General features: G+C 46.9%; 1 protein-coding gene across 2 annotated transcripts in view; it reads right to left on the reverse strand.

Moving 5' to 3' along the window:
- Positions 1 to 2,254: 2,254 nt before the first annotated feature.
- Positions 2,255 to 12,472, reverse strand: part of CD151 (CD151 molecule (Raph blood group)) — a 31,831-nt gene continuing 21,613 nt past the window's right edge. For both annotated transcript variants that reach the window (XM_041481163.1, XM_041481164.1), the window contains 5 exons: positions 9,672 to 9,746; positions 7,133 to 7,237; positions 6,125 to 6,280; positions 5,157 to 5,243; positions 2,255 to 4,396 (listed from right to left, as the gene is read on the reverse strand). In XM_041481163.1, coding sequence (XP_041337097.1) covers positions 4,337 to 4,396; positions 5,157 to 5,243; positions 6,125 to 6,280; positions 7,133 to 7,237; positions 9,672 to 9,746 — 483 coding nt within the window. In that variant the 3' untranslated portion in view covers positions 2,255 to 4,336. The remainder of the gene's footprint in view (positions 4,397 to 5,156; positions 5,244 to 6,124; positions 6,281 to 7,132; positions 7,238 to 9,671; positions 9,747 to 12,472) is intronic.

A 12,472-nucleotide genomic window follows, 5' to 3' on the forward strand; every position in this document is an offset into this window, starting at 1 on the left:
TGGAATGAGTCACTGAATGCATTTGGGGGGGGCATCAGCATCCTTGCTGCTCATGTGATTACAGCTCGTTTGAGAGCATTATGCTCCCTCCCCACAAGGAATTTGTCATCTTTGAAGGCACCACGTGAATCTGCTCCCTTTTGCCTCCGTGGTCAGCTGGGAAAGGAGAGAGCATTCCCCTTTGCCATTTCCCAAGCAGGCTGTATTTGTCCTGTCTCACCAGGGAGGAGAGTATCACTGCCTGAGCCTCGACTTTCTCTCCACTGCTGCAGCAGTGCTCAGTCCCAGCCCGTCAGGAAAACAAGGACACTGCAATCACCACTGAAGGAAGGCTTCATAAAGGGCAAAAGAAAGGGGCACGAAGGCCTCCCTAGGGGGAAAATTCCCCCAGTTAAATGGCAGAAGAAAGGGCATGTCTGTGAACTGGTTGAGGGTTAGAAGCAGCCTTGCAGGGGAGCATAAAATACTCATCTTGATTGAAATGGCAGGAACAGAGTGACTGCCCAAAGCTGGACCCTTGCAGAAACTGCTTACCACTACAGCTGTTTTCCCCTTTATTCCTGACCAAATTGTGCTGACCACCTGGCCACCCCAGGAGCAGACTCTGGGCTGAGCTAACTGCTGCAAAGGACAATTAGCAAAGCTGAAATCTCCGGATCCAAAGCAAGACAAGCCTGTGCTCCTGTCTCCAGAGAGGGGGAAGCACCCAAGAGACCTGAGGCTGTGGGGATGCTGTAAGAAGGCAGCCGCACCTTGATCACGAACAAGAAGCCCTTTCAAAAAGAAAGAGAAATCGCTTTAAAGCAATAGCTTCATGCTTAGAAATACTGTGCTCCAGACGTCCCAGACACCACCCCAGGACAGTACTGCAGAAAGGGTGCTAATTTCCCTCTGGGGATGGGAAAGGGTGGCTGTGGCCACGCTGCACTCCTAAGGACACAGAGGAGACCGGGACAGCCCTTGCTTCTCGGTTTGTGCTCCACCTTCAACTCACTTCTCCTGGAAATGGGGCTTGGGAGGAGGTCTCATAAATGCACCCAGTCACATTCCTGTCTTACCCAATGCATCCCAGGAATGCTCAGCAGTCCCGCAGCGGGCACTGGCTCACTCCCGCCAGCCGGCTCTGTCTCCCCTGCACAGGCAAACACGCTTGCGGGTGCTTTCGGCAGAAATCTCCGCTGGGAGCCGAGCGCAGGCCAGGTGCAGCAGCCAGCCCGTCTTGCTGAGCAGTGCGGTGCCGCAGCCCGAGAGCCGGCCCGCTGCCGCTGCCTCCCGGGCGGCATTCCCGGGGCTGGGACACCGCCGTGTCCCCGTCGCCACCGCGCGGCCGCGCCCCGCACTGCGGGCGGGACACCGCCGGCACTCCGCGCTCCCACCCCGACATCCCCAAGGGCGGCCGTGGAACACGGCATCGGTCTGCTCCCGCTTTTTCACCCGCCCCTGCGTCAGGTCAAAGTCATGGAGATTCCAACAGGACACGTTTATACCCCTGTGGCAGCTAACAGTACACTAATAACTATCAATACTAATAAATCTGCTATTCATTCTAATAAATAATCATAGTTTTAGGTTGCAATAGCTGATTATACTACTGGATCCTAAAACAAATAATGTAAATAGAATTTAATAGATCCCAAAAGTAGAATTTTTGATTGTATTAATTGTATTAATAGTTAATACCAATACTATAAATGCTAATGCTTACAGGAGATGATAATAAACACTAATAAACTACTAATTAATAATAAATATTAATAAAGCTAATAACTACCCATCACTACCTTGACAGGACAGAGGGCAAATGATGGGTGACACTGCAGGCCACTGGGTGACCCTGAGGCCTTGGGCTCCCCTGGACTGCACTGACAGGTTTTGATCCATTACATCAAACTGCGCCTTCTCATAATAATTAAGCCCTGTGTTCTCATTTGACCCCTTCATCAATTATCAGAGCCTCAAATGCCCTCAAGTAACCCCCACCAGGGACTCCAATGCCCTCAAGTAACCCCTGTGACCTTGAGCAACCCCTGATGTTCTGCACCTTGAGCTCTCAGGGGCAGCCTGCAGCACCCCACACATCATAACCAGGCTGGCAGGGGCAGGGACAGGGATGTGAAGCAGACTCCCCCCAGCTTCCTTCCCTGCCTGGTCCCTCCATCTCCTCGAGGAGCTGGCTCCTCAGCAGCAGGATCTGAGCAAGGCAGAGAACTCACCTGGCTCATGGTAGCCCTTCAGTTGTGCCACACTCAGTCAGTACAGAGTCTTAAGCTTTATTTTTCTATTGGCCAGCAACTTAAACTGGGTTAAAAAAACCAAAAGCAATGAATATTGTTACACAGAGAAAAAGTATAAAACAACTCAGTGGACACAAGCCAACTTACTGTCCATGTCTCATTCTTCCTGGCCTCTCCCAACCCTGTACAACATGTTTGAAGGGAATGGGCAAAGGCAATTATGAAGATATGCTTAAGAAATCAGAAATATTGCTTCAAGCAACATGCTCAATATTTTCCTCTTAGTTAGTAGTCAATACTTGTTAAGGAACTTTACTATAAAACAAGAAATAATTTAGAGATTTCTCCTTTAGATCATTACAGAATAATTTAGCTTTCCTCTCTTACTTACTGTTGTGGAACCAAGGATACACCTCAGTTCCTCCACCTCTCTTTCTGCATTAGTTGAGGATTATTTCATAGGACTGATAATGGAGGAGTTTCAGATTGACCTGCTCTGAATTTTAACGTGTTGCCCTTTAGCGCCAGTCTGCAATTTCTGCTCCGTGAACCAAAACCCCCACGACGCTGCAAGACCCTCTGCTGGTCTGGATGATTCTGCTTATGTTGGCTGTCTGCTGCCAGGTGCTCAGCCAGCACTGCTAAAAGGCCAGAAGAGGGAAGAAATTTATTTATGAAGGTCTGAGCTCATCTTCACTGCTCAGAAACACCAAACTCCCCTTTCTGCTGCTTCATGAGTGTAACAGGCACACCAGGAAGGAGGGAACAAGACAAGAGGAACAAAAGATCCTGTGAATTCAGGCTATGATCCTGCTGGCACCAAGTCCATGGCAATGTCTGTGTCCTGTATGTATCCAGGACCCCAGTGCAGAGACAACAGTTAACTAAAATCTATTCCTCAGCAGCAAACAGCTGCTAACCCAGCACTACCTATTTACCAAATACACTGGGGCAACTGGTTGAAACTGACTCTCCTGACTTTCTTGGCAGTAACCAGTAAAGTGAGCTTCCAGACCAAGCCAGAAAACCCTCAGCTAATTAACAAGCTACTTGGAGGCTGAAAAACTTTGGTGTATATCCATTTCCTGCCAAGGGACGTAAACCTGGAGGTTTTAGTTAGAAAAATCAAACCAAGGAAACATCTCAACATGTAACAGATAAAAAAGGTACTGCCACTAATTGAGCAGGCCAAAGCATAGCAAGATATGGCAGCCTCACAAAAAGACCAGTTCTTCACCAAACCTCATCAGGGGATAGGGAGGTGGAAATAAGAGTCCTCACTCATGCTGGAAACCAGTCAATAAAACACACTAGACCCAAAAAAGGCAGTCCATCATCTTTGCTCCAGAAGAGCTGGGAAGCAAAAGGCCTCTTGTGGCTCCTAATGGCACTGTGTTGGAGGAGGCTTCAAGGAAAAGAAGGAAGAATTGCTGAGAAATGCTAAGGCACCCACATCTTGGCAACATGAGTGTCACACCTAGATTTCAGCTGCACCAAGTTGTGCTCCCAGTTGGCTGGGCAAGTAGCTCCTGCCCCCAGTAACCAGGCAGGCATCCTCTCTGGTGGAGAACAGATGTGTTAGGATATTGGTGCACACTTGGGAGGAGGGACAGAGAGAAATCTTCCATGTATGAGAAGCTCAGCTCTGGCTCCAGCTCAGTGCAGAGCCATCATCTGTCCTCACAGTCAGCGCCTGGTACTGCTGAGCCACTTCTCAGGAGAGCAACCATGATTCTTGTACAGCATCCTGACAGCTTCATGTTGGCTCGGGAGAAGCCTCCAGGGAAATGGCCTTGGATAAATCTTGCTTTGTAGTTATATCAAGGGACTGTTGTGCTAAAGCTTCTAGCAGAAGATCCACAGCTTTTTTGTTTCTTGACACTGAAGAGGACCCGCTGAACTCCTGGCTGCCTTGTACACAACAAGGAGGGTGACTTTCCCCGGAGGGGCAGGTACGGCAGTGCATGGTTCTAAAGGCATTCAATTGCAGAGCCAAGTCCTCAAGTTACAGACACTTTGGTGGTGGTGGTGGTGAAGAGTGGTCAGGTTTGGCAGGTGCTAAGGGAAGTGGCAGAGGGGGAGCAACAGAGCTCTCACAGCTATTAATATGGTTCTGACTTTAAACTCTTGTACAAGCAGCAGGTGAAAATCATCCCAAAGATCTACAGTGTAAAGGGAAGAAAGAAATACATGAAAACCACAGAATGGATGCAGTGGAGTCAGCAACTTGCAGATTAACAGTTCAGACCCACACTAGTGTCAGCCAGCTCCTGCCTGGGGATAACACACTCCAGCATGCAATAGGCAGCAGGAAAAAACAATCTGTGCTAATCCTTGTAATTAACCACCAGTAGCTTCCTGGGGTGTAATTTGGCTGCTTGCCAGAACAAAGGGGAAGATGAGGAGCTCCCAGACACATCTGCATAATGAAAAAAGAATATCCTGTGCCATCCCCTCTTAAAATGAGAGTGCAAGACATTCACATTCTACACCTTCATTCATCACCCTCTTGCAAATCATTACAGACCCACAGGGCTGTTCTTCAACATGAGACAGCTGAAGGAAAAATTCTGGGTAACTCGAGATAATCCTCAGGATCCTGGCTGGGAAGGTCCCTGCTGCTGGGAAGGCAGTTATGGGACACAGCCACAGGAGGGCTTCCTCGGGCTGCCGAGCCATGGCCTCCCACAGCCCCGGAGAACAACTCCTTCCCGGCCCTGCTGGATACATCACCTGCAGGGAGTTCACCAGACTGCCACAAAGGCTTTTGCTTTGGACCTGGTGAATCCTCGGTACCCGAAGTACCTGGCAACTTCTTGCCAGGCAGGGAAGAGCAATAAAACATCTTTATTTCCATCTCTCAGCTCAGGAGTTCCTTCAACTTCTGCCCAGTACCCTAAAACTCCCCTCAGCCCTTTTTACCTGCACACAAGCAATGCTGATGCCCACCGCCCCGATAATTTTCAGATGCTCTTGAATGAAGTTTTCCAGCTTGGTAATGCAACCACTCTGCAGGGTGAAAGGAGAGACATGGAAGATCAGCTCCATTTTAACCTCTTTTTCATTTTAATCCAATGTTTGTGACCCTTGAAAGCAGCACTTTAAAAAGTGGTGTCTGTGAGCAATCTCTTTCCCCAGTATCTCTGGAAAAGCTAAGCAGATGATGTGAACTGCATCATGCCTGGCATTGCTCAGGACCAGGAACCTCTGAACAAACCCAAGGTGGCTCCTGGCAGTGCAGGAGAAATGCAGAAGAACTGACCACATCACAGACAGAGTGTCATTCTTCTCTCAGGTATGTGGAGAAAGATTCACTCACTCACTGCCTAGCTCCTGCCTGGAGGGGATGTTTATTCCTGTGAGGCCAAAAGGCCAAGGAAATGCTGCTAAGTGCATCTAGAACCAACAACCCTAACATAACTGAAGCCTTTTAAGAGTAAATTCTTCCCACTGCTATTTATTACAGTTTGGTTATTGAGTTTTGGTATGAACCTGTAAAGCCAGGCTCTGTCTAACTCTGCCTTGCAACTGTCAATCAAGGACCAGAAGTATCTCCATTTGCACCTCATGGAGTAATTCCAACCACAGGAAGCTGTGTCAAACGTAGGCCTTGCATCCAAATCTTGTCAGAACTAACAACCTCTCCTGCTTCCCCCCATAATTAATGTACACAGTGGTAACAACATAATTATTTTCCTCTATATCTACATCTTAAATAATAGTCTACAGAGCTGAACACTCAGCTAAAGAAGTGAATTCTACATTCCAAGGAATGCTACTGACCTTGAAGCCTACTGACAGTTTGCAGTAATAACCCAACACCATCACTCCCTGCCCACCTCCTTTAAACACTTGGTGAGAGGTGGCTCTGAAGCCTTTCTGCTCTTTACCTCCTTGTAGATGTTGGAAGGATGGTCTCTTCTGCCACACAGGTCAGTGATCGTCTTACAGCAGCTGTCTGGGACTTTCCTCCCACTGGCCTCTGGAGATTTGATCCACTGGCTGTCGGCCCAGTCCGTGTAGTTGTTGCTCCCACAGCACTTGAACTGCACACAAAGAGAGCAAAGGCTGAGCCTTCAAGCACTGCAACCTTTTTCTCCTCCAGCCTCCCACATCAAGCCCTGGGCTTCACCCTCCTTTGCAGACACTCCAGCTATCTCATGGATCTGTTTTTTTTATAACTATTAGTGACTTTTGTGTTGAGTTCCCCAAATAGCCCTTTAAATATCAAGTTCATCCACCCTTCAGCAGCTGTGACTTTTGTTTACTGCTGGGACGAACTGTAACCAGAGTGCACCTGCAGCTGCCTCAGCTCATAACTGAATGTTAATGATGGCAACAGGATAAGTTTAATTACCAGTTACCATCACAAATGCACCTGCTATGGCACTATGCAAAGAGCAGTCCCTGTGCTTTGAAAATGCCTAAGCACAAGGGCCTTTTCTGTGGGAAAACCTGTCAGAACTGTGGCAGCCCTAACCTGAATCACCCCTGTGCCAGGCACAGCAAGCAACAGTGGCAGGAGAGTTCTTCCTTCATTACATCTTACTCTCTAGGGTGCTGAAAAGCTTAATGAAAAATGTCAGCAATTTCTCCAAAGCTTTGAACTGGGAAAGTAGAAGCAGCTGTCAGAGTGACTTGGCAGCTCCAGTTCACTGGGAGCAGTTCAGATATCATTTCCCCAGTGCTACTGGTCATGCAATTCAGTGATCACACCATGCCATTCTGCCAGTTGCATGGCTCAGGCCTTGCACTTCACCCAATTTTGTCTTGACTCAGAACATACACTCAGCTTACAGAAGAAATATCTGCAGGTTGGATGACAAGAGATGCCTTTTGTATGCTTGGTTTTAAGCCCTGAAGTTGCATTAACTCTCTTTGCCTCCAGAGACACCCACCTCCTGCTGCAGTTTGTCCACTGCACTGGTAACACTCTCTTCTCCCTCCCTCCGGTACTTCTGGGTCATGGTGTTCTTCAGATTTTGTTTCAGCTCCAGGCTCAGCTGAATGGAAGAGACAAAGGGGATAAAATCACAAGGCAAATTCACTCCTCAGAACAACCCAAAGCCCTGCATACATTCCATTGCTTTTGCTCCAAGAGGAGGATGGAGAACCTAGTGGAAGCTACAGCTTCCTTCAAGATTGTCCTCCAAGGCTGGACTGGACAGGCTTATTTCCAAATGATTACAGATCAGACCTCTGCTTTAATAACTTCAGGGAGGTGCTTTGGGATCAAATTTCAACCTATGTTACACAGTGAATTCCCCACATGGCTTCTCACCTTGAATGTGCAAGATTGCCAAGACATGCCTGCAGTGAAAGCAATACAAAAGTGTGCCTGCTTAAACATGAATATGCCTGTGAGACCACATGCAGTCTTCTCCCTCTAAAGCCTGTAAAAAAATACTAAAAATTCTATTTTTGTAAAAAATACAAATCACTCTGTCCAGGAGCAGTAAGAAATCGAGAGCCCTTGGCATGATGGACTAAAGTCACATAGACCAAACAGCTCTTGTATCATCTTGAAAAAGGATGCCACAGGAGGGAATTAAATGTGTGATTGCAAAAATCACTGCAAGGCCTTTCTTGATAATAGAGAGACAAAGTCTGATTTTGCAAGAGCAGAATTTCTGAAAGCATAATCATAAACCACTGGCATGTTCAAGTGATTGGATTCAAACACTTATTCCTATGGGGACTCTTTTAATATAGCTGAGTTCTTTTCACCCTTTGGTGACAGCCAAGAAGTGCCAAAGAGCCACATCCTTTTTTTTTTTGTTATCTTGGTTGCAAGTTTCCTACATAACCAATATACACAATGCCAGCATGCATTTTAGATGGGGTCAATGGAATAAACAGCTGAGCAACCTCTTTATATACCTTTTATTCTACATAGTAAGTAGTAAATGAGAGGTCAAACATCTTGTTATACTAACTGTGCAAAATACAGTCTGGAGTTTACTCTCCCTTTGAAACACTGCCTTCTCCAATCCCAGGTGTCAGATGGGGACAACACCTACCTCACAGAGATGATATGAGGCATCATTCATTAATATTTGAAAAATGCTTTGAGATCTTGGGCTGGGAAGCTCTATGGAAATGCAAAGGACTTAGCATAACAGAAAGGAAGGAAAAGGTTCAGCAGCTGGAAGCAGAGGCAAATAAAGAGGAGAGTCCATTAGCAGAATTATTACTTGGGAGAAAAGCTGTTACCTGCGGGCTCACGGGGAAGAACTGCAGCATGGAACAGAGATAAAGAACCAGTTTAGACACACGCATGCAAGCCTTAGATACCAAAGCAAGGGCTGAAATAAAAACAGTGGCAAACAGAGCAAGCAGCCTGCAACCAAGAGAGAAGCAGGATTTATCAGCCAGAGGGCAAAGCGTTGTGCAGCTGTTGATCCAAGATGCACTCAAGTGATCTAAAGCACTCAAGGGTACAGTTCTGAATATACTGTCCCTTATTTCAACCTGGGGATCAGCTCCTCTTCATCCACTGTCACATATGAACTTCATGCCTTTGCACAGATGGATGGGCAGATCCTGGCTTCCTGCCATGCCTGCCAGGATTGATCTTTTCCTGTTAAATATGCACATTCATACCCCAGAACCCTCCTGGCAGGAGCCAGTACAGTACTTTGGCTCCTTGCAAACCACCAGCGCCCATCCAAGGCAAAGCATAGAAGGTCCAAGAGAAAATGGAATGGCAAGGAGTCCTGGCAGTAAAGTCAACAAGATGGGATGTTCAGCTGCTTTTCAGACAGCCATTTGATAACAATCCTAATTTGCCACTTCCAATCAATTTCCAGACATGAGAGCAACTTTGCAGGCTGTTTGCCTTGGCGGTTAAACTCCCTTTGACAGCAAAGTGATGAATTAAGCTCTGCGCTCGGCAACAGCAAGAAGTGCCAAGCCAGACCTGCAGCTGTTGGGAGCCTGTCCTGTGTCTCCTGCGCCTCAGCTGTGCTGCTCAAGTAAAGCTCTCAAAAAGTTCTTGACCTGAAAGGACTCTCAGCTGGTCCATTCATTACCTTTGCTGGATGCAGCAGGAACAGTTCCGGTGTTCTGAACGCGATAAAGCGGCACTAACGTGATTTCAATTGCTTGCACTATGCCTTGAAGGCTGTCAGGAGAGTTCCTAGATCTACACAGCCTCAAAAACTGTCTTCTACAAGGGTCTGCAGAAAAACAGGGCAAGAAGTGCACCACAGGAAGGAGCTGAGCAACAGGGCTGAGCAACCCTTGGAGTAATGATCACCACTTTGTCAAAACCAGTAAATAATCCAAGGTCTTTTGTATATGAAGGGGAGTGAGTAGGTGAGCCACAAACAGACCTATGTCCCAAGCATCCAGGCCAAATTTTGGCTGGAGAAATGGGATGATAACAAGCTGTTCTCTCTCCCTTGTTTGAGTCTCCAAGGACTAATGTCTACTCACCTGCTGGTAGTAGATATAGGCCAGGATTCCTGCAATGATCTCCAGGAGAAAGATGCATAGCAACAATATGAAGTACTGTAAAATAATAGGAAAAAAGACATTAGAACAGAACAGAAGGAGATGCCAGGAGGCAGCTTTTCTTTACCTAGTAAAATGCCTGACTCTGTCCTCACCAATGCTTTCCTGCAGCAGTGTTCAAAAGCAGGGTATGGGATCAAGACTTCAATAGGGTAGGAAAGGAACAATGCCACAGATTAATAAAAAACCACCAAACCACAGAATAACTGAAGACAAGCAGCAACAAGCGTGAGTTTAACTCACAGAGCCAGAGGGATATAGACAATGGAAAAGTGCAGGCAACCAAGATAAGATCACTGTACAAGAGAAACCTAGATAGATAATCTAATGACTACATTCAGTATCATAGAAAGTATCTGATTCTGACAACACAAAAAAAATTAAACTTTTGCTTGTTTTGACATTGTTTAGGGCATTTCACCAAATTACTAAGGAGCAATGTATGTTATAAAGATGACTCAGTATAGCCACAGAGGGCCCATTTCACCAAATATACAGCACAGCAGCTAAGCATAAAGCATCATTTGTGCTCCCAGTGACTTCTGCAGGGCTCAGCCACAGGCTGAGGGGTACTGTAAAAGTGGATGGACTTCAGCACTGATTCACACTCTGCACTAGGACTGTGTGTGCTCCTGAACTGGGCTCTAGATGGAAAAGCTCTGCATCTCAAAACCAAAGTGAGAAAAACTTTTAAAAGAGTAATAGGAGAACATGACTATTTCCTATTTCCTAAAAGGGCTTAGTGGCAATGAAGTGAAAAGGGTAAGTCCTGCTTACCACAAGGAGAATCAACTGGGCAGTACAAAAAACTGTTTGGGAATCTTGTTATAGCCACAAACAAGTAAGAAAGCCAAACCCATGAGGAATATGTGCAGCAGATTAAAAGGACTAGGCAGGCCTTTAGAGCCAGGGTGATGCATCTACTTCCTGCTTAGGGTCCAAGACAGCTTTTCAGGGAGAACCCCTCTCCTGACAAACAGCCCCTGCCTTGCTCATGGTCAGCAATGAACAGTTTCTTTACAGATCCAGGCTGTTCTGTGACTGCTATTAAATTAATCTTCCTGTAGATAAAGCTGAAGAGACCCCAGTTCCAGCCATAACAAGGACCTCAAGCTAAATTCTTGTAAGAGCTGGCTTCCCCAGGACAGAACAAGCAAAATATCTCCCATTTTCTGTTTTACCCTCAACCTTAAGAAAGGTCTGTTACCAAGAGACAAAGCAAATGGCTCCCTACAAATATAACTGGACATCAAACCTGCACAAAAAAGGACAGTGAAGATCTGGACACAGCAAGGGTGCCTCCTGTTGCACAAAGGTTACACTCCCACTGTGTGCTCTTTTCACTAGGTATTTCCCAGGCCCTTCTGCAGGAGTAAAATGACACAAACACTCAGGCTTCCTCCTTCACCCCTGCTGGGCTTCAGCAGCTGCAAAGGAAGGACAGCTGGGTTTTATCTGCAGTTGGGCTTTAATCTGAGCACACAATCTCTGCCTTTCACTCCCCTGCCCCAGGCTCACCCCGCAGCCATCCCGACCATCTCCGCAGCCGCCTGTACAAGGTACCCATTCATCCCAGGCAGTGAGTCACACACTGGAGTGCAGGATAGCTAAAGGCTGCTCCCAACACTCCCAGGAGGTTGAAAAGGGGCAAGAAGGGGTTGGCAGGCCTTGACACAAGGGCTGGCTCTCTTTTGTTGGGACCTTGTTATGCCTTAACTGACCTGACATAATTTCTCTGCCAAGGAGGGGCAGGATGCTGAGAACAACCAATGGACTGGAAAGCTTATTTATTTTTCCTTGCTCTGTGTAATGTCAGATGCATTCAGGTAGAGCTAAAGTTATGTCACCACAAGCTCTCTGCTCGCTGTGCTGGCTTACAGTGGATAGAAACAAACACATATCCAGCAGACCTTAACAAATCTGAGTCACAAGTAAAACCTTGTGAGGGAGGTAAGTGTATCTACCACCCATGAACCCAACCTGTCTCTGCTGATACACTCCACCTTTATCTGACTGTCATCGTTCCCTCAGGGCCACTTCTAAGTACCATGCTGATACAGGGGAGCAGCAGCTTTCACTCTGGACACACACATAGCACAGGGCAGCTCTCCCTGCTCTTCAGCTGTAGCTGCAAGGCTTTCTTAGAGGTCTGCTGTGGGAGGAGTAGGCCAGCGCTGGCATGGAACTGTAGGGACATGCCCTACTTATTTCCCAAGTCACAAATGTGAGATCACCAGAAGCTCTCTAGCAAACACATGCCTGGACCTGGGTGGGTTCTAAGCAAAATTTACCCTGGCTGTGGCTCCAAGACTGAGTCAGGACTATTGGGTGTCTCCTCAAGATCTAAAGAGCCCAAATTCCATCCCGTTTCAAGTGAGGTACCAAGTGTTAAGTGTGTTTTCCCTGAATAACACAAAAAATGATTCAACCCACCTACAACCCAAATAATTGTCTGGAGACATCTTTCTACTACCTGAAAAAGAGACAGATAGTAACAATGGTCCTAAGTCAGCAACCTCACTTCAGAGGGAGGGTTCCAGGCTGAAATGCAGCAGGAACAGAAATCCTAATCCATGTGATTGCCTTCTCCCTGTCCAAGGTAGTTGACTAGAAAAGGCAGTGTGAGTGGCCAGGCCCGAAGAAAGTCACCTTCTCTCTTTATAAGCAAGGTCTCCTATTTTCCTGGGACTCCTGCTGCATTTTGACTGAAGTATGATGTAACA

Source organism: Pyrgilauda ruficollis, unplaced genomic scaffold (assembly GCF_017590135.1).
Source record: "Pyrgilauda ruficollis isolate IOZ18807 unplaced genomic scaffold, ASM1759013v1 scaffold55, whole genome shotgun sequence".
Lineage (NCBI taxonomy): Eukaryota > Metazoa > Chordata > Aves > Passeriformes > Passeridae > Pyrgilauda > Pyrgilauda ruficollis.